The following is a 27,715-nucleotide window of genomic DNA, read 5'->3' on the forward strand; positions in this document are numbered from 1 at the left end:
AGAGGTTGTACCAAATTAGTTCTTCTCCAGCAGTATATGGAGTTCTCGTTGCCCCAATCCAACCAATTTCCATTTAAACAGGATGCTGCATGAACAGAAACTCACTGAGCAGGTTTGCTTTTCAAACTCTAGAATTATTGTAGGACATATTGTGAGGCATACGATGGGACCATTAGCTAGCCATTTGGAAACGCGTGTGAAAAATACGTCATTAGGAGAGAAGTGAGATAGGGAAAAACGAAAATCATCTTAACATTCTAACGAGGTGGTATTACATTAGGGATTAATATTAATAATGTTGTCAAATCCATTCTTTGCAGAGATCTGGAGAAAGAAGCGTAATCTCTTTGCCATGTGTGTCTGTGCTCAGGAACATGTACTTTGGAGTCACACACACCTGCAAAGGGAGGATAGCCATACCTCACTACCAGGGTTATCCTGTGATTCAATCCAGCCACCGAATGAAAAACAGGAGTTGGATCCCTTGCAAGCATTTTCCTTCATAGAGAGTAGCTGTCTTTCCCCCCCGGAGCTGGGAATTCCTGGGGCAACTTGTCCTGCTCCCTCAGCCAGGGCCCCTTAACCTGCACGCTTCAGAATCACTTTGCTGATTCTTTTCTCAACCCTTGCCTGAAACTCCCGAAAAGGTGGACATATCTATGGAAGGCCGTTCAGGTTACAAGCCGTAACCGGATGGGCTCCGGAGACCAAATAAAGCACCATTTGGCACCAACGGCGTATGGGAGTGCCCCTCCCCTTCATTCCAGCAATGCCAGGTATTACCAGCTTTTGTTCTTATTGCCCATCCGATCTGCTCATATTCCCTAGATGTGCCTCATGGGAGAGTCCTCTGAGATGGTCGTTAAACTTACAGATTCGCAGCTCTTGTTCCTCTGCAGAATCTCCAAGAGCTCAAAGAGAAAACGTGCTTCTTTGATGTTAACCTGCAGGTAAAATGAGAGGACACAAAAGACCTTACTTAAGTGGAAATGGGGTGTTGATTTTAATCCGTGATCCCAAATTTCACGGGTCAGGAGAAGAGATGGCAAACGACTGATGATGCCCTACTTGTAAAGAGACGCCATCAACTGGGGACGGTGACTTCAGCGTGGGCTCCAGGGGCTGCCTCTACTTCTCTCACTCCCTGAGCTATTTTGTGTGGATGAGGCTGTGTTCTGTGAGGCTCTGAGGGCATGTGCTTCTGGGCAGTAGGGAGAGGGAGGAGTGCTAGAAAGGTGTCAGCTGTTAGGGAAGCCCTGAGCATAGGGGATGCTGATGTAAGAAATGAGTGAAAATCAGGGCCCTAAATCAGGTTGGCCGGCTATGAATGTGGTGCCTAATAATAAGAATGGCACATGCTCCCTTCTCAGAGGCATGGGAAATCCCTGTGTGGGGATGATACTTCTGTCTTTGTGTGACTTGGAACCTAATTCTGAAGGCAGTCCCTGGTATGTCCTCAAATGGCACGGTAGGGGCACTGTTGGGAGGTGGACTCCTCTGAAAGACACAGACGGTCAGAGCTATTTTTGAGACCCCACTGCCTGTGGACAGGACAGCTTCTTCCAGCTGCCGAGAGGAGGACAGGAGAGAAAGCTAGGTGGACATAGGTCTCTCTCTCTCTCTCTCCTTCTCTCTCTCTCTCTCTCTCCCTCTCTCTCTCTCTCCCTTTTCCCTAAGGATAACTAAGGTTCGTTGCTCATCTCTTTCTTATTAGACTTGCATATTCATGTAGTAATACTGCTCAACACATTAATCTGGGCACCTCCTATACACAAATAAAAAGAAAAGAAAAATCTAATATATAATTCTAGTAAGAGACCAAAGTCACACAATTAATTTCAGAGATACGATGATGACAGAATAATATCCCGCTCCTATTCCTAGTTTGTAAAACAAAATATAGCTTAATAAAATACTGCTTTAGTATGGCTGTAGGAATATTTGTATTGTTTGGTAGGTGTCTCTTAAAGAAAAAAGCAACCACTGTTAAAATGAGAACCAGGATCATCAACTCTGGCTGAGTGAGGTGCTGGCCTGAGGATTTTTGAGCACTCTTACATGTTTCATAAACTTGAACTAGAGCTCAGGTTTGCTGATTCCCAGCTCTGTGCTCCCTTCATGAAGTACTGCAGAGCTGCCCTTCAAAGGACATGCAAGATTTCCAAGGTTTCCTTCTTTTCTTCAGGCTGAATAGTATTCCGTTGTGTGTGTGTGTGTGTGTGTGTGTGTTGTGTACACACACATATACATATCCATATATGCGTACAAATACACATACACTCACTTATATGTGGAAAACTTTTTGAAAAGGTCAAACGATTAGTAACAGAGAGTAGAATGGTGATTACCAGGGTCTGGGAATGGGAGGAGAGGGGAGACACTGATCAGAGGGTACAAACTTTCAGTTATAAGATGAATACATTCTGGAGATCTAATGTACAGCGTAGCGACTATAATTAACAGTAGTATATCGTATACTTGAAATTTGCTGAGAGAGTAGATCTCAAGTGTAATCACCAAACACACAGGAAAAGTGGTAAGTATGGGATAGATGGATAGGTTAACTAGTTTTATTGTGGCAATCATTTCGCAGTGCACGCGTGTACCAAAACGTCAGGTTTCACACCCTAAATACATATAGTTTTTAATGTGTCAAATATAAAGAAATTGAAAAAAAAAAGATACAAAGGCCAGTCCTGGTTCTTACTGGTTTGAAGACACAGTTTCCTCACCAAAAAGGGGGGATGGACGCCACTCCCTTGCTGGGTAGATCTGAAGACGTAACGCCATCCTGTGTGTGCATTAAACAAGGCCTGTGCAAATATAACCCCTTCCTGTTAATGAGACACTGGGGTGACTGGAACATAGAGGGATCAGCCAATGGTGCAGTTTGCCTAGGGCACGGAGGGCTTGGCACACAGGGCTAGAAATACAGGCTGGATCCATAGGATGTGGAGCCTTGGCAGGAAGAGAAGGTGGGCTGCCTTTGAGGGTGTTTTGAAGGAATGATTGTCTTTATCCACTTTCCTAGGAGCTCCAGCATTAACAGGCACTGCTATTCCTTCCAGGGGATATATTTGGCTCTCAGCCTCTGCTGCTATGCAACAGTCTGCTTCTGAGATCACAGCAGGACTCAGGGACACTGCTCTGGTTAGCTGTGTCCATAGCGTCCTGGAGAGGGGAAGACGGGGAGGGGGTGGGCGCAAGTCTGGGAAGCCTTTGCAGGGGTGGGGTCCTGGGTTCTGGAGCAGCCTGCTCTCTCAGAGGGGCCCACTCCACAGTGTGGACACATCAGGTAACACCACTGAGGGAAGACAGTGTGAGTAAAAGGGATGCATCAATGAGCCAAATACGGATGTGGGGTGAACGCCAAAGAAAGCTTATGTTCAGTCTTTCCACATACACAGGACTATTCCAAACAGAATTGGGGACACACTCTCCGTACTGTTTCATGAATTATTCTAATGAATAACACATGTTTTTTTTCATTTCAAAAATCAGGAATTTTAGTATTAAAGAAAGCAGAAAGCACAATGGGGATAGATGTCCCTTTGCTGGTCACATGGAGAATTGCAGTTCTAAAAATCTTGGATGGGGACACAGCGAGAGTGGTGGGAAGGAGGAAGGAAAGGACCTGGGCTTGATGGGACCAGAAAGAGCCTTCTGGAAGTTTCTACCCACTGGCAGAAGTCCCTCTGCATCCATCACTTTTTGGCATCTCTAAGTCCCAAGACAGAAAGCCCACGCCTGCCTGAGATGGAGAGAAAGCTGCACTTGGAGCGTGCATATGGAATGATAGAGCTTGAGACATAAAAACACAGACATGCAGAATGTTGTGTTTCAGCCATACACACACACACACACACACACACACACACACCCCTACCACGTGTAAGCAATTAATTTTGAACTTGCTTTTCCTCCCACGAGCAGTCTATTTCATACATATTTCAAAAATAGTAAGTATATGTGTCCGTTTTGGTCAATCCAGTTACAAATTCCTTCTCTCCAAATTATGACCTTGATGATTTTCCTGATGTAACATTTCAAACAGTGAGTGAGTGTGTATTTATAAAATAATGTTACTTGGTATCAAGTAACATCATTTTCTGATCCTCATCCTCTGAACAAAAGGGGCCTCTGTCAATAGACTGGTGCTTCTTCTCCAGATGCGGTTATCTATAGGTAGAGAATTAACTTGTATTTACAGATAAACAAATATATATTCCCATTCACATGTTTTTCAAAATCATAATTACATTATATGTACACATCTGTAGCTTGCTTCCCCAATTAGTGTTATTCATCTCGGTTATCACATGCATTTCACTGGTTGCTGCGGTTTTGGCATTTAAAAATGTTTTTGTGTGTGTACATTTTTCAGTGAGTTCTCTGTAGCAGTCCTATATCTATCTCTTTGTTGGTTAATACATGTGCTTCATATTGCAAGCTAGTCGCTTTCAACTCTACTACATACTTACTCAGTGCTGCCGTACCGCTCTCCAGAGTGGCTGTACACTCACCAGCGGCACCTGTCAGTTCCCCTTGCCCAAATCACGCATCTAAAGGGAAGGTTGCATGTCTGGTTCTAAACACGGGCCTCGTCGGTGTCAGACAAACAGGCCAGATGATACTGGCTCTATCTCCCAGTAGCTGTGTGAACCTAGAAACACTTAAGCTCCTAGAGCCTCACCTTTGTGGTGTGTAAATGGAAATCCTGACTCCTACCTGAAGGGGACATTGTGAGGAGTTCAAGGGGAAACCGCCCTAAGGATCCTAGCATGATATTTGGTGCATCATCCACAATGCCAATGTTTGCTGCCTTCCCATCCCAACTGCTCCAATCTTTGACCGGGATGAAGTTTCTTCCCTCAATAGCAGCACCACGTTTTAGCGAGTATTTGCCAATGTAAGAGGAAGGGAAACACACGTACTCATCTGTTTAACGTAGGTATTTCAGTGCCATCTCTGTGACGTGCAGCATTTTGTGGAGCTGCGCTGGGGCAAAGTCCTTATCCTTTCCGTGGAACAATTCTGCTTTTCCTGTCCTCAGTCGGTACCCTCTATGTGCGCATCAGGACTGCGCATGACCTGGGCTTCTGGGAAGACCTTGACGCCCAGGAAGAGGTGACTGGGGATCTACTGGGAGGGACGCTGGAATGCGGGTCAGGAGCTCTTCCTGGGACTCAATGCCTGAGCCATCCCAGGGTAAGTTCCTTGCCCTGCATGTCCTACACTGTCCCATGGGTGTTCACTGAGCATCTGTCACTCTTCACACCTTTGGTGGCCCAGGGGCTGCAGAGGTCATGGTAGTGGTTTCACAGGGTCCAGGTCCTTGTGGAACTTGTGGTAACCTCTGTAGAACCTCCTTAATGTGTAAAGAGGAGGAAGGGCTCACTGGAGTCGCTCAGAGACTCCCCGAAGATGAGCTGGGCCTGACACAGTGGGCAGGGCTAATGGAGGCTGGATGAGAGGGAAGGGATGGGGAGTCCAGCCTGACTGGTGAAGAGTGGGGGCTCCCAGGGAAGCAGACATGGCTCAGAGGTAACTGATTGCACACTCCAGGGGGCTGAGACCATCCTGGCTCAGGAGCAATTGCAGGATTATTACGTATTTGCTTCTTTGTGATCTTACACAATCTTCTAGGAAGTCTGGGCGAGATCACAGCCTTGCCTGACCTAAAAGATACTTGGTTAGAGGTGTGTCCTCCTACCACTACCTCACCACCACCTTTTCTGATGCAAGCTAGGGCACTAAGAGCAGCCAGGCATCACTTCTTCCCACTTTATTCTATTCTGGAGGGGTGCGGACAGTGTCTAACCTTGTCTGCTCTAGGTCTGACGTTCCTGCCTTTGGATATGGCCATTGAAGGGGTATAAACTATTCACATCCAACCACCGGCTTTCTTCAGCACAAGACTTATAGGATGACGGTATGACAAAGGGCTGTGAATGGAGGGGGATTCTGGGATCACTAAAGGCACGATGTCACTAAATGAGAAGCCACGTGGGATCAATGGAATCCACGTTTAGGAAGAAGATAAGTAGCAGTTATGAGCTGGCACTGGGGCTAGGGACCACAGGCAGGGATCCCAGGGCTAAGGGTATCTGATCAGTCAGGGATAGGTTCTGAGACAAAGTATTGGGAGCAGAGAGTAACACACAGGATCTGGAGGTATTCTGAGTGAAGGCACCCAAGTTAGTTGGAGATGAGGGATGGAAAAGGGCATCGCCAGGCCACTCCCTCCTGGAGTTCCTGCAGCTGCTTCTGGGCCTCCTTCCGCACAGAGGCTCCTGGGCCCTGATGGGGGATAGGGAGGGGTCCACCCCCCACCCCCACCAGCAGCAGCCTTTGTGAGAAACACACCTCGTTGGAGGTGGTCCGGGTACTTGATGCCTTTGTGCTTGATGGGCAGGAAGAGAAGCAGCCTATGGGAAATAATGCCTCTTTTATTATTTCATGAGCTAAGCCCACATGGAATTCCACAGCCCCAGCCTCTCTGCCACCCTCCCCTGAAGCAGAGTGAGCCAGCGCATGGGGAAGTGAACAGAGCAGCTGCTGCTGGAACCTTCCTGTCCAGGCTCCCATTGCTACCCTCCGTCCTAAACAGTCTTTCCACCTCATACTCCATAACCGTATCACAGACAATCCACCCGTTCCTTGGTACAGGCATCTACAGTGGACTCTGCCCGTCACAGATGTTTGATCAGCATGGAGACTGTGGAAATAAGGAGCGATAAAAGACATAGGAAAATCTGCATCCTAAACATAAGTTTAAAAACAGTTCTATCTTAATAAAAGAAGATGTTGCTTGAGGGATGGTTTATATGCTATGTAGTTTCCTTTTTAAAATTAAGTTTTAGTTTAATTCCAGTATAGTTAACATACAGTGTTCTGTTAGTTTCAGGTATATGATACAGCGATTCAAAAATTCCATACATCACCCGGTGCTCATCACGACAAGTGCACTACTTAATCCCCATCACCTCTTTCAACCCCCCCCCATAACCATCTGTTTGTCCTCCACAGTTAAGAGTCTGATTCTTCATTTCTCTCTTTCTCTCAATCTCTCTCTCTCTCTCTCTCTCTCTCTCTCTCTCTCTCTCTCTCCCCTTGCTTGTTTGTTTTGTTTCCTAATTTCACATATGAGCGGGATGACACGGTATTTGTCATTCTCTGATTGATTTATTTCACTTAGAACTATACTCTCTAGCTCCATCCATGTCATTGCAAATAAGATTTCATTCTTTTTTGTGGCTGAGTGATATTCCATAACACACACACACACACACACACACACACACGTACATATGTATATATAACACATCTTCTTTATCCATTCATCTACTGATGGACACTTGGGCTGCTTCCGTATTCTGGCTGTTGTAAATAATACTGCCATAAACATAGGGGTTCGCATATCCCTTTGAATTTGTGTTTTTGTATTTTTTCGGTGTGTACATAGCCTGTGGTGCGATTACTGGATCGTAGGGTAGTTGTATTTTTGACTTTTTGAGGAACCTCTATACTGTTTTCCAGAGCGGCTGCACAAGTTTACATTCCCATAAACGGGGTTCCCTTTACTGCACATCCCCGCCAACAGTTGTTGTTTCTTATGTTTCTGATTTTAGCCATTCTGACTCGTGTGAAATGATATCTCGTTGTGTTTTTTTTTTTTTTTAGAGACTGTATTTATTTGACAGAGAGAGACACAAGCGGGAGAGGGAACACAAGCAGGGGGAGTGGGAGAGGGAGAAGCAGGCTTCCCGCTGAGCAGGGAGCCAGACACGGGGCTCGATCCCAGGACCCTGGGATCAGGACCTGAGCTGAAGGCAGGCCCTTAATGGCTGAGCCACCCAGGCGCCCCAATCTCATTGTGGTTTTGATTTGCATTTCCCTGATGGCTAATGATGTTGAACACCTTTTCTTTTCTTTCTTTTTTTTTTTTTTAATTTTATTTTTTTGACAGAGAGAGAGAGAGAGAGCACACGAGGGAGAGAGCACAAGCAGGGGAAACGGCAGAGGGAGAGGGAGAAGCAGGCTCCCCCCTGAGCAGTGAGACTGACTGGGGCTCAGTCCCAGGACCCTGGGATCATGACCTGAGCCGAAGGCAGGCGCTTAACGACTGAGCCACCCAGGCACCCCGAGCACCTTTTCATATACCTGTTGGTCATTTGTATATCACCTTTGGAATAATGTCTATTCAGGTCCTTTGACCATTTTTTGATCAGATTATTATTTTTATGTTATTGAGGTGTATGAGTTCCTTATATAGTTTGGACATTAACCCTTTAGCAGATAGATGGTTTGCAAATATTTTCTCCCACTCCGTAGGTTGCCTTTTAATTTTGTTGATTATTTCTCTTGCTGTGCAAAAGCTTTTTAGGTTCATGTGGCCCCACTTACTGATTTTCGCTTTCATTGCTTCTGTGTCTTTGTGTCATATGCAAAAAAATCATTGCCAAGAACATCGCCAAGGAGCTTTCCCCTTATATTTTCTTCTGGGAGTTTTATGGTTCCAGGACTTACATTTAAATCTTTGATTCATTTTGAGTAAATTTTTGTAAGTGGTGTTAAGATAGGGGTCCAGTTTCATTCTTTTGCATGTGAATGTCCAGTTTTCCTAGCACCATTTCTTTTTTTTTTTTTAAACATTTTATTTATTTATTCGACAGAGACAGAGACAGCCAGCGAGAGAGGGAACACAAGCGGGGGGAGTGGGAGAGGAAGAAGCAGGCTCCCAGCAGAGGAGCCTGATGTGGGGCTCGATCCCAGAACGCCGGGATCACGCCCTGAGCCGAAGGCAGACGCCCAACCGCTGTGCCACCCAGGTGCCCCCCTAGCACCGTTTCTTGAACTGACTATCCTTTCCCCGTTGAATATTCTTGGCTCTCTTAGGAAGTATTAGCTGACGGGTTATGCATGGGTCTATTTCTGGGCTCTCTGCTCTGTTCCACTGGTCCACGTGTATGTTTTTATGCCAGTACCATACCGTTTGATCATTGATGGCTTTGTAATGTAGTTTAAAAGCAGGAGGCGTGATGCCTCCAGCTTTGTTCTTCTTTCTCACATTGCTTTGGCAATTCTGGGTCTTTTGTGGTTCCATATAAATGTAAAGCCTTTTTTCGGTTCTGCTTGTGTGGAAAATGGCAGTGGTGTTTTGATAGGGATCGCACTGAATCTACAGATTACTTGGCGGTAGTATGGATACTTTAACAATATTAATTCCTTCCATCCGTGAACATGGAGTATCATTCCATTTATTTGTGTCTTCTCCAGGTTCTCTCGTCAGTTCAGCATATAGATATTTCACCTTCTTGGTTAAATTGATTTGTAAGTATTTTATTGTTTTTGATGCTAGTGTAAATGGGATTATTTTCTTGGTATCTTTTTTTTCAGTGGTTCACTGTCAGTGTGTAGATGTGTGACTAATTTCTGTATGCTGAATGTGCATCCTGCAACTTTACTGTATTCACTGTGATCTTGTTGGTTTTTTTTTTTTATCTCATTTTATCATGATCACAGAGTGACTTAGTCTGATGTTGGTGTTCTGTGTGATGGGTGACAATCAACAGGAGGACAATATAACCTAGCTGTGAGTGTCAGGTGATTTCATGATGGAGAATGGTTGGGTAGACAGCAAGAAAAATTTGAGAGACTGCATATTCTCAATGAGAGAGATAGAGATTGCTGGTGTGGACAAAGCCAGGTATAGACGGAACCACTGAAGACAACCAGACCTGTTATACAGAGGTAAAGGCTCTACATTTTTTTTTTTCATCTGAGTGCATGATGAGCAAACTTGGGCACCACTATGCTAGAAGGTAATGGAAACGGGGCTCAAATCCAGATCTGCCTCACTCCTGTTCACAGGTCTATAACCAGTGAGATTTGGTACTACCCTCTCTTAGAGAGGAGGCCAGCACGGGGGAAGAGACGAACTTGTCCTGGGGACCATTTTCACATAAGGAAGTGAGGCAACAGGCAGATCCTACGCTGTGGCAGCCAGTTAAGGGTGAAGACCAGGTTGAAAGAAGTGAGGTGTGGCTGTTTATTCTCATACAATGCACTATCATATACCCTTGACGTTTCTACAGGGGAAAGCTTGTCATGTTTGAGGTTTTCAACCATTTTCTTCTCATATTCAGTTTGATGCTCAATATACTGTTTAATGTGTACATTGCACTTTCACCAGTAGAAAGTCAATTTCCTTTCCATTGTGGACATTCACCTCTACACTTTAAACAAACACCCTATGCTCATGCCTTCTGCCTAATAATTTCTTTTCCCAGCTCCTGAAAATGGATTGTCTCAATGGGCGGTCAAGGACTGCTTTGTATTCAGCCATATTTGTTTTGAGAAAGTAATGGATGGTACTTAAACTAGGTTTTGGTGCACTGCCAAATTAGTCAGATTCGAGGGTTTCATTCAAAGTGCCCATGAATATGTATGAAGGCATCTTCATCTTAACCTCAAATTCTGTAGTTTGTGTTACCTATTAGCAAACATGTCGTAATGCAGATTTTAATTGTAATGCTTAAAAATGAAACTCTTTAATTTCGAGAAAACAAGTTCTTTTTGAGAAACACATATTCCTTCAAGCCTTGCCAATGGCATTCTTACAATTGTTAATTCGTTTTCACTGGGAAAGGATATATAGCTTTCCTTCTCTGTTAAAAGCAATATCTGGGTAACAGATGTCTGGGTGATAAACGGTAGAAACAGAAACAAAGAATTGTCTCAAATAGTCACAGTAAATTGAAGCTAGAATTTTAAATAGTTTTCAGGTGTCAGGAAGGGAACCCCAAAGGTTTACTATGTGAGTGTTTTGTGGCGTTGCTAGTTATTTGCATTTCTCCCTCCATCCTTGAATGTATTTTCCACACTGTCTAAACTGAGTGGGAATTCCCATTATGTTCATAAACAAAGCCTATAAAAGTATCTCCGATAATTAATGCAAGACCAGGTGAAGCAGTAGGAATCATGAAAAGGCTTTGGCTTCAGAAGATGTGGATTCCATTCTGGGCTCAGCCAATGACTAGGAGCATGACATGTGACCGTGTGGGACATTAAGGCCCCAGGCACCAGCTTCCCTGTTCAGGGAGTGAGGATTCTCTTCCTCATAGGGTCTTTGCCAGAATTTATTGGAATCACAAGGCAGTGAAGGTCACACAGGTGCTTTAGCCTCAGCCATGCCTGGAATCTGAGGCTCAGTTTCCTCATCCGTAAAGAAGGAATCACCATGTGGACTTTGTGGTTACATCAAAGGGATTAAATGTTATTATGTAGATTAAAATATAAGTCGGTGTCATATTACATATATAATTAGTGAGAATATAAAGAAAGCTGAGATCTCCTCAGGGGTTAATGGAAATTTTTGCTTCCTTTTTTAGGTTTTTTTTAATGACTTTTGAAATTCTGAAATATATTTAAGAGCATTCCATAAAGCGAATTATTTAAAAACGCCCAAAACTTGTTGGCGAGGATGTAGAGAAAAAAGGGCACTGTTGGTAGGAATGCAAACTGGTGCAGCCACTGTGGAAAACAGTATGGAGCTTCCTCAGAAAATTAAAAATAGAATTACCACGTATGATCCAGTCATTCTACTACTGGTAGCCAGTAGAAAACGAAAACACTAATTTGAGAAGAAAGAAAATAAAAGCCAAAGAAAATGAAGACACTAATTCGAATAGATATATGCACCCCTACATTTATTGCAGCATTATTTCCAAAAGCTAAGTTACACACGCACACACACACACACACACACACACAGTGTATATATGGTATATATAACATGGTGTGTGTGTGTGTGGGGTGTGTGTGTAATGGAATATCACTCAGCCATAAAAAAGAGTGAGATCTTGCCATTTGCAACAACATGGACGGACCTAGAGGTTACAATGCAAAGTGAAATAAATCAGTCAAAGAAAGACAAATAACATTATTTCACTCATAGGTGGAACTTAAGAAACAAAACAAATGACTAGAGGAAAGAGAAAGAAAGAAAGAAAGAAAGAAAGAAAGAAAGAAAAGAAAGAAAAGAAAGAAAAGAAAGAAAGGGAAAGGAAGGAAGGAAGGAAGGAAGGAAGGAAGGAAGGAAAAGGAAGGGAAAGGAAGGAAGGAAGGAAGGAAGGAAGGAAGGAAGGAAAGAAAGAAAAAGAAAGAAAAAAACCCAGACTCTTAAATAAAGAAAACAAATTGGTGGTTACCAGAGGGGAGATGGGTGGAGGGATGGGTGAAATAGATAAAGGGCATTAAGAGTTCACTTATTGTGAGGAGCACTAAGTAATGTACAGAATTGTCGAATCATTATATTGTACACATGAATCTAATATAATGCTGTATGCTAATTGTGCTTCACTTTGAAGAAAATACCACCACCACCACGAATGACTTTCTAACTTACAGTTCTACCTCTGGAAGTTTCGTTTGTTCTCTGCAATGCAAAACCGTATCTCCTAAAAATCACAGACTGTCATTACAGTACTTTCATTGGATCCTTTAGAGAAGGAAGCATCAATCTGGAGCTGCAACAGCTTCTCTGAAGTACACGCCCTCATTGTTGTCTGTGGAACAGCTCTACAGTCCAATTTCTAAACTGACCTGTGTCCTGCACATCCCCCTCAAAAGTAGAAGAGGCAAATCTGTGGCAAATCTTCAGGTAAGATATTTGAAAAACTTCAGAATCTTTAGTCTACCCTGTGGAGCCACAGCCCATCAGAACGTTTGAGCTCACAGTCTTTCGTCCCCTTTCACATGAAAAGTGTATCTGGAGATGGTAAAGGTGATGGGGTGAGTAGATGCCTAAAGGTAATCAAACCAGTTAGGGTTTGAGTGTCTGAGACTTCTCACAGGAAGTGAATGCTTCAACTGAGATTGGAGGCAAGGAGGAATTAACCAGCAGAATAAAGAGAGGGTGGAGACTAACCAGATATAGCAGGAAGGAAATACCTGGTAACCTGGCTCATCTCTTGGGAGACCCAGTGTGGAAATCCCTTACCCAGCAGTTTGGCATGCTGAGAAAAACTTTGTGATACTTAACAAGACTATAGAAAGTTCCTGAACCCTTTCTGCCCTCTCTGCTCCCACCTCAGGCCTATAATATCCACCAGCCCTCTAAGGGGTGTGTGATCTTATTACTATGATTTCTCTCTGTGAAATCCTTATAAAGAAGAAAGAAAATCGTTTGGTAAAGCCGTTTGAGCATGATTTTAATTTGCATGCCGTTTTATCACTCGCAGTGCAAAATATAACTTTTAATTGCTGCTTCTCTCCTTATCCCAGATAATATTTTTCACTGGAGAAAATTCAGGAATTGGAGGTCCATGCCATCTGATGAACATGTCTAGAATGGCAGCTTAGACATCACTTAGCAGGGATCCTTGGAAGGAGGAAGGGAGGGAGGTCCCTCCCCAGAGGGAAACTTCTGGGAGATTTTGTGGGAAATGAAGCATTAAGGGTGAGTCAGAGCCCGTGTACATTAAATCCAGTAGCAAGAACTTTTCTTCAGCCCCTCCCAACTATAACAGGAAACCAATAAGCGTGTGATTGAGAGACAAAAATAATGTGAAAAAAATATATAGATTTAGATATATACAGTTAAGCCACACACATACGTATGATTTTCGTAATGAAATTTCCAACCAGGTATATACTACAATGCTATAAAATCTTATATCGGTTATTTTTTGGATTTCAAGTTGATGTATTTATTTCAAAATCAAATGCAGTGTAGGAATGTGTATTTATTAGAAAAATATTTTTGTCTGTATTTTTTATCTTGTTACACAGCAAGATGTATTTCCGTGGTAATTTCATTTATATCCCCCAGATATACTTCCCTGTGCACAGTAATATATAAGTACATTTACATGGACATATATATTCTTCCAAATTTTGCTCACAATATGTGTATACTATTCTCCATATGTTATATATATATGTGTGTGTGTGTATGTATATACATATATGGAAATACATGCACACACAAACATACATACATGCATGTGTAATTGTTTTGTACATGTTTAATCTTATAAGTTTGTAATGTATAGTTCTTATTTGAATTGTTTCAGTGGACTTCGAGCGACAATCTTTTATTAATCAGATTCATTTATATAATAGAATACTAAACATTTGCTTTTAAAACACATTCCATGCGTTTTTCCCAATAATTTGCATTTCTTTATATGTGACATTTCTGTTTGGGATAGAGAAAGTTATTTTTTTTCTTTAACTTCCCTTTAATTTGTCCAATTAAGTTTGCAACAGAGTTAAAAGTTTTTCTTGGGTCACATATCTGGTTTTGAATGCCCCAGGTGTTCATGTCATGCTGGCAGGGTACTCAAACAACCTTTTCCTCAATGTCTTTGTCTTGGAGATGATGGTGGAGATGAAATCCCATTCCTCAGGCCTGGAGGCCTGAATAGGGGGCCACATGGATAGCACTGTCCTGGGGGTGGTGTGTGTGGCCCAACCAGGAGCAGAGGAAAAGTAACCTCCAAGGAGGGGAGGAAATGATCATTTACAGAATTATTTTAAGCCAGAGGCACTTTACATGGTATCTCCAATGACCTTACAAGTATTCAGTTATTTTGCCCATTATTTACACATGTAGAATGAGGTGTAAAGCTCTTTTCCATTGTGCCCTGAAGCCCTCAATGCTTTGAATGACGAATTCTCACTGGGCTAGTATTTGATGCAACCCTAGGTGTTTCTTGTTTTGTTTTCTGTCGTAGCTGTATTATTTTTAAATGAAGAAAACCCATGAAAATTAAAGCAATTTCTGTACTATCAAAAGAAAAAAAAAATAAAAGTTTGAAAAGAAGGGAGTAAATATTTGCAAACAATATTACAGAATTCGTGCTACTGGGCTAGAAGATGAAGGACTTTTGTTTATCAGTGGAGAAAGGGGCAAACGATAACAAATAATTTACATAAAAAGCAGAATGCTTCTCCAGTACACATCTGGAAAGGTGCCACACTGCATTAACTGAAGAAATGGCAATCTGGAGATGTTGTAATAAGTAAGTGAAAACACCAATTTGTGGAAAATTATTTATGTGATTGCAAATTTTTTTGAAAGTGTGTATCTATAACCACATAACTACACAAATATTTTAAGGTAAGTGTACACATTACCTAAAGAGAAACACCCCCTGGAAAATGTGCACCAATCTATTCACATCAGGTATCTTGGATATCTGTGAGTTGGGGTGAGGGGATCATACAGATGAAAGGTGCAGAATGATTTCATTTTCTAAGTATACGTTTTTAATGTTTAGCATTTTGCCATTAGGCTAATTTGCTGAGAGAAACACTTGAAAATATCTAATAGCCAATTCACAAGCAAAGTTCACATATACTTACCATGTTATGAAAATGTTCACATGATACTGTTTAATTAGCAAATACAAACTTCAGCTCTTGACCTGACAGTTTACGTGTGTGTGTGTGTGTGTGTGTGTGTGTGTGTCTTACACTTCCCTTCCCCCCAAATGTTCACACCCTCATGTGCAGAGTTTTCTTCACCTCTCTCAGGGACTGAATTTTCTCTCTCAGGGCATGGAGATCCAGGAAGGGATTGTGGGCAAAGAGTAGAAAATTCCAGAAAGTAGTGGAAAATTCCAGCAAGTTCTGGCTAATGCACTGGAGCCCAGGCGCCTCCCTCCTTCTTTTCCCCATGTAAAGCCCTCTGGTCTGAGACTTTCAGAGCTACAGTTCTGTCTCTGACCACTAAGGGGCATCTACCTATGCTGACTGTATTTTTTGGTGAAGAAAAAGGCATGATTTGTTTTATTCTATCTCATTACAGTGACCCACCAAACTCTGTTTGCTATTTCCTTTTTAGTTTCCAGGTCTGCTCTGTGTGTGTGTGTGTGTGTGTGTGTGTGTGTGTGAGAGAGAGAGAGAGAGAGAGAGCGAGAGAGAGAGAGCGGGATGGGGTGGAGAGAGAGAGAAAGAGAGAGAGTGTTGTTTCTGTTTTTGTTTGCTTGTTTCGGTGGGGGAGGGTAAATTTGTTTGTTTGCTATTATCTCTCTGGAAGGAGCTGGAGATAATGCCAGCCGTGTGATTATTTTCAGAACATTCTGTTATTTTGCTCTAACTTAAAAAAATCCCACATATTGCAGCAAGAATTTAGTTCGGCTACATGTGCATGGACATGTCACCGCCGTTCCATGGAGCTCAGTTGTAGTCTCTGTTTCTCCAGGTAGCATCTGAATGACTCCAAACAAGCTCCAGCACCTCATTAAGCTGCAGCAACCTTGCAAAGCTGGTGACTGTGATATCAGACTCCCCTTGTGAGGAATCCATGACAGAGCAGATGCAATGTAGCAAGTCCAGAGCCTGGCCTATAGCTGGCACTCAGAGTTCTCTGGGTTTGCAGAATGAGGGAACAAGATGTATTGCAGTGGATACAGAGGCATGCAGAGCTCCCTGTGTTTGTAGCTGCAAATACCTGGGTCCCACCCCTCTTGATTCTAGCTGGCCTTTTCTGCAGGGCTGAACCAGTTGGAAACAGCTCCCTGGCAGGCTGGTAACAAACTCAGGGGGCAGTATTTGTACGAAGTGAAGTCTCCTCTGGCAGCTGAGGCTCTCTTCTCTATGCCTTTGAGGAAGGGACTTCCTGTAAGGATTCCATCTTGTTTGTGTGACGCTGACAAAGTGGTTTGTGGCCTGCTCTCACCTTCCTCAGCAGCTGTCCCTGGTTGTCTCCAAACCTCCAGCTCCAGACCCCACGGATTCTCTTCACAAGCAACCTGGGAGGACACTGGTGACAGGTCACTGCCTTCAGTCCACACCATGGGTGAGTTGGTCAGCACGAGGCCTTGGCCTCAGATCCCCAGAAGGTATGAGGGGTTCTGGGTCCCTTCCCCCACCCCACCCCACCGGCCACCCAGCCAACCCCCGTTTAGAGGAGCGGGGGAGAGGACCCAGGCTGACTACTTCTGCACTCTCTGGAGGAAATGGGCCAAGTGGGCCCTGACATTCCCATCCTGGTTCCACAGGGAAAACCTCCTCTCCTATGGAAGTGGTCAAGGCTGAGGAGAATTTTTTTTCACTGGTTGAGGGGATAGACCTGACTTATGTGGTCCTCACAGGTCCAGACTTTGGAGAGTGGGGAGGGTCCCCAAGGTTGGCTGGGTGGGAGGCAAAGGGAAGGGGGTTGGTGTAAATTAACATTCTTTGGATGCCTACTAGAGGTGGGGGAGGGGCAGAGACCCCACCATTACCCTTGACGCTTACATCAACTACTCAGGGTATATTGCATTACCCCCATAGACGTTTCTTGAGGTTGGCCTTACAGCCCAGCATATGACCGATTCTGGAATGTTCCATGTGTAGTGGCTATGTGCACTGTTCCATGCCAATTAAGTAAATTTGTTAATTTACTTAATTCTCATTTTAAAATCTCCACCTAGTGGAACTTATGTCTGCCATTTTGTGTGTCACTCAAGGAGGTGTGTTCCCACTGTAATCGTGAGTTTATCCATTTCTCCTTTTGCTGTCATTGTTTGCTTTGCATGTTTTGGCTCTGTGTTAAGATATGCACACAAATTTAGCATTTTGTATTAATGGCTTCTTTTTCCATTGAACCTTTTATCATAAAGAAATCTCCCTCTTTTCTCTAGTAACGGTTTTTTGTTTTGTTTTGTTTTTTCTTGAAGGACTACCTTTCCCTTTAGTAATATGGGTATACCAGGTTTCAGTAGGTTAACGTGTAAATGGTATATATTTTGCCAAATTTTATTTTTATTTTCAAATTTTCTAAATCATTTAAATCTTGCATGTGTCTCCTTTAAGGAGCATTTGATGGAATGGTTTCATTCCAGTCTCGTAATATCCGTCTTTCTCTTTGGAATATCCAGTCTGAAACTTTCAATGTAAATACAGATACAACTTGGTTTCTGTATACCATATTAACTGCACATTTATTTCTGCCTGTTGTTAGGCCCCTTTCCTCTCCTTTCCCTGAAATGATTTAATATTTTCTTTTAGAGGGAGAGAGGGGTGGGGAGGGGCAGGGGGAGAGGGAGAGAGAGAATGGCTTGATCTCACAACCCTGAGATCATGACCTGAGCCGAAACCAAGAGTCGGACCCTTGGGGTGCCTGGGTGGCTCAGTCAGTTAAGCGGCAGCTCTTGGTTTTGGCTCAGGTCATGATCTCGGGGTCATGGCCTCGGGATTGTGAGACAGAGCCCAGAGTTGGGCTCCTTGCTCAGCGTGGAGTCAGCTTGAGATTATCTCCCTCTCCCTCTCCCTCTCCCTCCTACTCTGCCCTCCCCTCCCCCTCCTACTCTGCCCTCCCCTCCCCCTCCTACTCTGCCCTCCCCTCCCCCTCCTCCATCTCTCTGCCTCTCTGTCTCTCTCTCTCTCAAATAAATAGATAAATAAAATCTTTAAAAGAAAGTTGGACACCTAATCGACTAAGCCACCCAGGCGCCCAAATATATATATATATATATATATATATATATATATATATTTTTTTTTTTTTTTCTTTAGTATTAAATTGTTACCTCATGGGGCGCCTGGGTGGCGCAGTCGTTAGGCGTCTGCCTTCGGCTCAGGGCGTGATCCCGGCGTTACGGGATCGAGCCCCACATCAGGCTCCTCCGCTGTGAGCCTGTTTCATCCTCTCCCACTCCCCCTGCTTGTGTTCCCTCTCTCGCTGGCTGTCTCTATCTCTGTCAAATAAATAAATAAAATCTTTAAAAAAAAAATTGTTACCTCATTTGGCTGGACAGTTAAACATTCTTTAGCCATTCTTGTAGCATTGACCCTTAAGACTATGATATACTTTTTTTTACCTTTTCATGGTCTTATGTAAATTCCTTCTTTAAAGCTCTTCAGACGGTGAAAGAACTTTGGAACACTTTGATTCCTTTTTTTTTTAATAATTTTTATTTTGTTATATTAGTCACCATATAGTACATCCCCAGTTTTAGATGCAATGTTCCATGATTCCACTCACACTCTCCCAGTGTATTGCCATGAATTTTAATTCTATGTATATTTAAACCCCTAGAAGAAATTAGTGTCCTGGTGCTATATAGTCAATACTTAGTTAGACTTGCCTACATATTCACAAATGCCATTAGTCTTTCTTTCCTGCATCTTTGTGCCTCCATCTGGGATTGTATTTCTTCTGCCTGAAGAAGAACCTTTAATATTTCCTTTAGTTTGAGTCTTCGGGTCACAAATTTCCCCAGTTTTGCTACATTAACATCGCTGTGAAATGTACATCTTTTCTTTAGGAATGTTTTTCCTTAAAGCATACTTTGTCTCCTATTAGTATTGTCATACTGACTTGATTATCCTGTTACTTTGGGAAAGTTCTCAAGCAAGAGCTCTTCAAATGCCACTTCTCCACGTTTCCCTCTCTTTCATTCTGGGACTCAAATGAAGCATGTGTTAGATATGCTCACAACATCTCCCTTAATTCTCTCCCTCTCTCTTTTGGTATCTTCCATATTTTGTCTCTCCGGGCTTTTCTGGATATTGTCATCAGATCTAACTTTCACTTCTCTAATTCTTTCTTCAGGCGGGAACTCACCTTTGACCCTTGAACCATAACACCAAACTTTCAGGGTGGATTTTGTTATCCCCCCCCCCAGGGCAGAGGAGGGAGCTGTGAGTTAGAGATGACAGGCAACTTGCCCCAGGTCACCCAGCCCGAAAAGGGCAGAGCAAGGGCTAACATCACAGATTAAACCCTAGGCCCAAACCCTTTCCTTTGCGCTCGTTTTCTTCTTGGCTGCAAGCGAGCCCCACCTCTCATCTCCCGGGAAATGGAAACACAGCGAAGTTTTTCAACCTTTTTGGCACCGTGCTCTATTTCATTGTAGATGATAAAGCCAGTGATAGTTCTTCATTAGCCATGATCTTTCCCCAGAACCGTTTGTGGTATTGGGACCACTGATGTGTTGTTCTCAATTTCAGGGCATAATGACGTAGGTAACTCCTTACAAAGAAGAACAAGATGCTGGGGTATTTACCGAAGGAGATACAACAACTGGTCTGAACAAGTCAGTTCTGGCGGTCATTCTTCGTCCCACCAGCAACAAGATGGAGATCCAGCAACAAATGGCGCTCACACAAGCACCCGAGTGAGATAGTAAGTGACCAGTCAGCATAGCTGAAGTGTACCAGCCAGTGGAATACATAGCCCTGTAGTTGAATATGTCATTCCCTTCTCCAACCTGGAAGAGTGAAGAGTGATAGAATCAGGTTAATGGTTGAGCAAACTTTATTGTACCCTGGTATCAGTGGGCAAACGTGTAATGGAAGACTTTCTGAGCACGTGTGGACTACTTCCTTCTCTCCACTTCCCCACAGCGCTCCCTATGCCATTCCACCGCGTCATCGGAGAGGCAATTTTCAGAAACAAGACCAAACCCAAGCTAACGTGGAGGGAAAGCAAAAGCCTCCAGAGAGAAGAGTGGAGCAGGAGAGGCAGGATGAGACCATGGGGAAATGGTACAAGATCATTGTGAGTGTCCTGGCAAAATGGACCTAATAGGTAGAAGAAAGTGAACAGAGGGAACTGTGTTGGACTCGCGTAGAGATGCTAGGTACTTTTTGGGGGGCAGAGGAGTGAGTAATCGGTCTTTTTATTACTAGCATCATCACATTTGCTACATTACATATGTTAACATCCTAGTTAACATCCTAGATCAGGTAAGGGCAGACTCAGAGAAGCAATACAAAGGGGACAGACTGACTACAGGGAGAATCAGGTAAGTCGTCTAAGAGCAGAGGAAACTACAGCCAAGGAAATGGAGCAACTCCACACCGGAAGGCTCAGTTTAGCTCTAGCCGACTGTGGGAGGAGGTTGAGTCTCTGGGGTCTGTTGGAGAAGCGGGCTAAGGCACCCTGCCCTGAGCTAGGATCACTTGGACCTTTATAAAAGGAAGTACATGTTAAACATCTTAAGTCGATTATTTGAAGAAAAGTGTTTGAATGGAAGGAAAGGTTATTTGGGAAATCCATGTCTGGTACAAAAGTTTGCAATAATGGATAATGTCTTCTCATAAGAAATTATTTTAAAGCCCCCCACCCACCCACCTAAGGGTATGAAAGGAAGACATGGTTGGGTCTTATCTTAACCTTGGATTCCATTGTGTCAATCTCTTCTCCCATCTCTCCCACCTCCCTGCCTCCTAGATTCCATTCGGCATCAAATATGATGAGAAGTGGCTGCTGGATCTGATTCAGGGACAATGCAGTGTCCCATTCACCCCCATCGAGGTAAGAGAAAACAGTGAAGCAGATGAGAAGAAACAGGGCAGATGAGCAGTGGCTCGGGTCTCATATTCTCTTTCTCTTGCCATTCTCCCTACAGTTTCACTATGAGAGAATGCAGGCCCAGTTCTTTGTTGAGGATGCCAGCGTTGCCTTTGCATTGAAGGGTGTCAACGGCAAGATCTGGGATGAGGCTAACGAAAGGGTGCGTGTCAAGGGCATGGCTGGGGCTAGTTAGGGGCAAGAGGGCAGGACAGGGGCAAGGTCTTGTGTCAGATTTCCTGGTACTTACCCAGCCCCTCTTGTGTTCCCTACAGATCTCTATCTTTATCTACCCCTCTGGCACACCCCACTCTGTGCAGAAGGAGCTGAAGTCAGAAAAGGTGGAGCAGACAAAGGTAATGCAGACTCAAGACTGGTTGTGCATCCACATCCAGGCCCGCACCTTCTTCCCACACCTATTGCCCCCCATCTCCACCTCAAACTCAGAGCCACTGACCCCATCTCTAACTCTGCAGCTGCCCATGAACAAACGATATGTAGTCTCCCAGCAAGCTCTTAACATCCAGAGAGTCCACTTTGGCCCTGGTATGTCTCCATCAGTAATTCTAGGGCAGGTGAGGGCAGAGGAGCCTGTCTGGGAAGGAGCCTTACGGATGCTAACGTGGGGAGGGGTTGGTGCTGGAGCTGTGCCAGCCGGGCCTCTCTCAGCCTTCTGATTCCTTCCTCTCGCCTTCTCGGAGACTTGATCACCCATGATATTGAAATGGTACCGAGTCTTAGAAACAGCATGGCTGCCACCCTGCAGACCCATGAAAAGAACATGCCCGAGGTGAGGACTCAGGCCCAGTGCTGAGACTGATGGTGAAGGTGGGAGAGATTAGGTAGCAGAGGCAGATTGGTCTCAGATATCCCCTGTTGGGGTCCTCACTGTAACTCTTCCCTCATCATAGCTTTTGCCCTCGAACCCGAGCAACAAGACCCCCTGCCAGCTGGACAGCCTGTGCAACACTCTGCAGAATGCCGCCAGCATCAAGAACTTGAACCTCTCCAACAGTGAGGTGAGGTGTGGTACCCAGGTCCTTCTTTGAAAGGAAGGTGGGGAGAGCTCACGGGGTGGTGACAAGAGTCAGGGAAGTGGATTTGTTGGAAAAGGGAAGGGCTGGGGGTGCAGGGTCATCCGGGCCATCTTTCTCTGCTCCGTGTGTTTCCTCCCCGTAATTGTAGGTGAAGTCTGCAGGGGAGTTGGACCAGGGCAAAAGTCTGCAGCCAGAAGAGATGAGTGCCGGCGGAAGCCCCCCATGCACCGCCTTCCCTGATAAATCAACCAACATAAGGTCAGTTGTACACTGTGTCACCCCGTGGGACTCTGAACTCTGCCTGACGGTGCCTGTTTGGAGGAGGCAGCAGCTCTGTGCCTTTGGCGGGGGGGGACCAGAGGCTCTATGCTCTCCTCTCCGTGTCCCTCGCCTGTGCTTAGACGTCTCCTTCCCTTCCTCTGACCTGCTCACCCATTTGTCTGGTCTGAGGTCCGTTTGCAGGCTCTCTGCACCCAGCCTTCTCTAGCGTGCCCTGCCCAAAGTGTGATCCACGAAGCAGGGCTCCCCTTCCTCACTAGGGCCAGAGTGACCACCTTGAACCACATGCTGTGACCTGGACTGACAAGGGTCCTCCAGCCCAGGGCCTCATGCTGAGACAGGCCTTCCTGCCTCCCTGCCGAAACAGGGCTTCCCTCCCTTGTTCTGAGAGGGACCCTCCTTTCCTTGAACCAAATGTATCCCCACTCCAATTCCAGGCTGCCTTGGCGGCTTTCCTGCCCCACGTTGAGGGCCGAGGTCCTGGGGGACTGCCAACATGACATCCATTCCTTTGACCCGCTGCCAGGAGCTGGGCCCTCCCTGGGAGAAACCAGGGTTCCCTGAGTCGGGGGGCCAGAAGTGGGTGACCGCCAGTGAGCAGAGGGCTTCCTGAGGCAGGAATGGAGGACAGAGGGCAGAGGTGCCTGAGAGGACAGAAGGACAGGCCTCTCAGAGGCTCCGCCCCCTCCCCTCCCTCCACACGTCACATCATCCCGAATGGTCCTTCGGCGGAGCCCTGGGTAGCCCGACACGGGTATAATCCCTCAGGCAAGGAACCGACTGAGACGGGCACAGGTGCACTGGGGCCATCAGGAGGGAAGGCGGTGATCATAGGAGGGGACCACAGACCCTCGGCTCCACGCTGACCTGGGGTTTGGCCCACTACTCCTTCTGGGGTAGGTCTCCTGCCCCCGTGGCTGCCTCGTTCCCCATGTCGGGCTCAGACTGAGCTCACACAGGTGACAAAGGTTCAACCGGCAGGCAGTGGGCCCCCAGCCCTAACACCTGCATGTTTTCCATTCCTACCTCGGGTGCCAGGGCCAGCCAGGGAGATGAAGGAAAGGACTGCAGGCAGAGGGCCGTTTCCCCCTTCTTCTCTCTTCCTGCCTGACCCCCACCACCATGGTAGAGCTTCTTTCCCTTCCCTTTGCTTTGCGTTCTCTCCCTCCTTTGTCTCTATTCCCCTATGTCTCCCTCACCTCTCCCTTCCTACCGTCAACCCCTCTTCTGTCTTCATCCGCCTCCCTCTCCCTCCCTGCCTCCTGGGTCTTGCCTCACTCACCTCCCTGCCCCAGCATCCTGGACCACTCCTGAGGGGTGTCATGGTCCTGCAGAGTGCTGGACCCCTAGTGAGGTAGCAGAGCCCTGGGCTCCCACCCCATTCCCTCTTCTGTCTGGAGCCTTTGGTGGGGACCTGAAGGAAGGAAGGGAGGCTGGAAGGGGAAGGCAGCCCTGGAGCCTGGGCTCCAAATGTTGCTTCTGGTGGCACTGGAGATGGGAGTCAGGGCAGTCTAGGTGGGATCCACGCAGGGGGAGAGGGAAGAGGGGGTGGGGCGGAGGAGTGGAATCAGATAGAGAGAGGAGGGGAAGGGAGTGCGTGCTTTCCCTCTAGGTCCATCCACAAGGGAGGTGCCAAGGGCCCCAGGAGGCTGGGACACTGTAGTGTAGGTGGGACATACTGGGCTGTGTGTCAGGTGTAAGTGTGCTTGCTCCCATGATGAAGGACACCTGCAAAATTTCGCTGACTTTTCTGTTTTGTCTGGATTTCTGCAGCTCCATCCTGGAACTGTTTCCCAAGTTATTACGCCTGGTAGGTGTATTCCTTGATCACTGACTCCTCTCCTGGCACTGATGCTGCCCCAAACCTGCCCTGAAGCCATTTAGGTCTTGCAGAAGTTAAAATTTTCATGACCCTTAAAACTCATGGAGGTCCAAATCCACGTGGAAACCCAACAAGGGCTCCAGATGTCCTCCAGCCACGTTCTCCAGGGGCATCAGTCTTGGCCATGTAATTTCCAGGGCCCTTTTGCACCTGGCCTCTGACCCTCACCCTCTCCGGGGCCCATCCTTTCCCTGATTGTCCAGCACCAGCTCCTGGTCTGCACTGCCCACTGCCTTTTCCTCTCCCCAGGACAGCCAGGAGTCACCCTCGCCAACGAGCGTTGGTATTGCTGCCCACAAGAGGTTACCAACCTGCAAGGTGAGGAGGGCGGATCAAGCAGGGCTTTGGGTGGTGCGTGAGGAGGGGGTATCCGCCGTGGTCTTGGGGACTTTTGTGATTTCAGGGAAGCTTCTTTGGATCTGATGCGCTGAAGAGTCTAGTCCTGCGATTCCTGCAGCAGTAAGTGCTCCAGGGAATCTGGGGAAGGGGATGCCTAGGATGGGTGAGGCCACCTGAGCTCAAGACCGCTGACTGTGTCTTGAAACCTCATTTGGGGTCCAGATCACAGAGACAGACTGACCTCATTGCTCTCCCACAGGTACTACTTGATCTACGACTCTGGAGACCGTCAGGGTCTCCTCGGTGCCTACCACAATGAGGCCTGCTTCTCCCTGGCCATTCCCTTCAACCCCGGGGAGCCAGCCGCGTGAGTAGCAAAGCTCAGACTCTGCTCCTGGGCCCTGTGGCTCCCCAGCAGACACAGGGCAGCTCCTGGAAACACCCCCACTGCCCAGACCACCACCTCCTGTTCCTCTGTCTCTCCTAGAAGCAGCTTGTGCGAATACTTCAAGGAAAACAGGAATATGAAGAAGCTCAAGGACCCCTGTGCGTGTGTGATGGAGAAGACTGGGCAGGGAAAGGGGGTGTGCAGGGGTAATTACAGGGCCCAGGGTGTGGCAACCCCCAACCTTCGCTTGCTTCTCCTCCCCCCATAGCCCTGCGTGTTCAGCTGCTGAAGCGTACAAAATGTGACATCATGCGCTCCCTCTGTGTGCTGCCCAAAACTCAGCATGACCTCAGCTCCTTCGTGGTGGACATGTGGTTCCAGACGGTGAGCACTGGCTTCCTCCCTCAGGCAGACCCGGGAAGCCACGGGTGGGTAGGAAGAAGTTTAGGTGACGTAGCACCTGGGCTCTTCCCTTTCAGGAGATGATGCTCTGCTTCTCTGTCAACGGGGTGTTCAAGGAAGGTGCGTGTGTGTAGAGCCTCCTCCCCAGATGCTCCTCTGCTCTCTCCCTGCTAGCTGGGCTCCCTCTCAGAACTGTCCCAGCTTCCCTGGTGCCTTCCCTTCTCTTCCTATTCCCCCTGTGTTCTCCCATCTCTACTCTGCCCTCAGATCATCCTGGTCTGAACTAGGGCTATGCCTGCCTGCCCCACACAGCTTGGGCATTAGGGATGCAGTCTGTGGAGTTGGACAGCTCTCACCCTAGATCCTTACTCTGTGACCTCGGGCTCTTAACCTGTAAGTTTCCTCATTTGCTAATGGAGCTAATGATGTCCATCTCTTGAGCAGCTGTGAAAAATGCATCAAATGCACTTCTGAAGTGTTTTTTACTGGTCCCAGCACGTGGTAGGGTCCCTGCCACTGGGAACAGATTGCCTTTCCCATTCAGAACACCTTGACTCCCCAGAGAACAACTGTCCCCTTCAGCATGAATATCAAGTCAGACCCTGACTGGGGAATGCTGTGTGGGTACGGAAAGCGTGTGGAATGCTGAGGGGGTATTGTTGTTTGTTGCTCGTTGTTGCAGCGGTAGGCATGTCTCAGGATTCTGTTCGTGCCTTCACCCGGACCTTCATCACTACCCCTGTCAGCAAGTACAGGTGAGTGCTTTGTTGTGGGTGGAGCACGCAGTTCAGTATGAGTTCAGGGGTATGGGAATGGGGAGGTACAGTCTTTGGGGTGTTCTCAATATTGTGAAAAGCCAACAGGTACATCCAAGAAATCATGTTTCGTAGTGATTAAGAGCTTCGGCTCTGGAATCAGATAATGGGTTCTTTCCCTGATCCCAACACTCACTAGCTTTGTGACCTTTGTCAAGTCACATGATCTCTTTGTGACACAGTGACTTCCTCTGAAAATGCAGATTAGACTGTCCACTCCTTGGCAGTGTGAATATGGATGTAAAATTGTCCGTGGTTTGGGGACAAACCTTTAAATGGAGTGAAATTGGTTAGACAGTCTCTCCAAAGTTTGGCTCTGTGAGGGGTGAAGGGCAAGTAGAGGTACCAGCCAAGGAACCTGGGTGGCAGGCACAGTAGGGGTATGGAGACAACTTGGTTGCTGAGTGGCAGTGGGAGCCGGATCGTTGTTGAGGCGTGGGGTTGTCTCTCTGTCCAGTTTCCGAGGTCCCATTTTTTCCCTTCAGTCTATGCATCGTGAACGATGATTTGTTTGTGAGGGACGCCAGCCCCAAGGAGACCCCGAGCACAGTCTCTATCCCAGTGCCTACACCCTCCTGCAGCTCCTGGCCCACCCTTTGCCAGAAGCGGCAGGAAATGGGGCAGACTTTCTCCACCCAGTCTGGGATGAATCTCCAGTGGTTTCAGAAGTGAGTGCTGGGGGTGCATGGGGATAGGAGGGAGCTGGGAGGAACCAAGATTGAATCATGTTAACTTGCAGGTAATTTGTTTTGCTTACTTACTTCACTCATTATCACCCTGAACATTATCCTTTCATTACTTATAAGCTAAGCAGTTTTTTATTATTTATTTATTTATTTACTTACTTACTTACTTACTTACTTATTTTTAGCTAGCCTGGTTTTTTAAACAGTTGTTCATTACTTCCCTAAGTCCATGGACTTGTACCTTTAGTGACAGACATTTTGGTTTCAGGAGTTTTTCCCAGTACACATTGTGCCACAGGGCTCATTCCATTGCCTAAGTTGTGATAAATGTGGTGGCGTGTTTCTTTTCCATAGATTGGGAAATGGTACTGTGCAGTCAGATTGTCTCTGGCTTTAGTTTTAACAGATATCACCTGTGCTTTCTCCACACTAGGTGACTTCATGACAGCCAGTGGGACTACATTGGTTCTCACTTGGCCCAAGGTGAGGTTCAGGAATTTAGGCCAAATGAGCGGAAACTGGGTGGCCTGGGAAGGAGACTCAGGGCTCCTGACTCTGCTGATCTCCCAACTCCCTCTCTTCACTTCCTTCAGGC

General features: G+C 46.0%; 1 protein-coding gene across 1 annotated transcript in view; it reads left to right on the forward strand.

The window, feature by feature from the left end:
* LOC125281258 (nuclear RNA export factor 3-like) overlaps positions 1–27,106 on the forward strand; it is a 60,239-nt gene extending 33,133 nt beyond the window's left edge. Inside the window, exons 5-24 of the mRNA XM_048213801.1 lie at positions 875–950; positions 12,509–12,664; positions 16,700–16,853; positions 19,948–20,122; positions 20,344–20,497; positions 21,173–21,256; positions 21,351–21,455; positions 21,568–21,648; positions 21,769–21,838; positions 21,994–22,082; positions 22,478–22,587; positions 24,382–24,418; positions 24,740–24,808; positions 24,894–24,949; positions 25,089–25,196; positions 25,317–25,375; positions 25,486–25,601; positions 25,697–25,739; positions 26,302–26,374; positions 26,920–27,106. Coding sequence (XP_048069758.1) covers positions 875–950; positions 12,509–12,664; positions 16,700–16,853; positions 19,948–20,122; positions 20,344–20,497; positions 21,173–21,256; positions 21,351–21,455; positions 21,568–21,648; positions 21,769–21,838; positions 21,994–22,082; positions 22,478–22,587; positions 24,382–24,418; positions 24,740–24,808; positions 24,894–24,949; positions 25,089–25,196; positions 25,317–25,375; positions 25,486–25,601; positions 25,697–25,739; positions 26,302–26,374; positions 26,920–27,106 — 2,002 coding nt within the window. The remainder of the gene's footprint in view (positions 1–874; positions 951–12,508; positions 12,665–16,699; positions 16,854–19,947; positions 20,123–20,343; positions 20,498–21,172; positions 21,257–21,350; positions 21,456–21,567; positions 21,649–21,768; positions 21,839–21,993; positions 22,083–22,477; positions 22,588–24,381; positions 24,419–24,739; positions 24,809–24,893; positions 24,950–25,088; positions 25,197–25,316; positions 25,376–25,485; positions 25,602–25,696; positions 25,740–26,301; positions 26,375–26,919) is intronic.
* Positions 27,107–27,715: the final 609 nt, after the last annotated feature.

Source organism: Ursus arctos, chromosome X (genome assembly GCF_023065955.2).
Source record: "Ursus arctos isolate Adak ecotype North America chromosome X, UrsArc2.0, whole genome shotgun sequence".
Lineage (NCBI taxonomy): Eukaryota > Metazoa > Chordata > Mammalia > Carnivora > Ursidae > Ursus > Ursus arctos.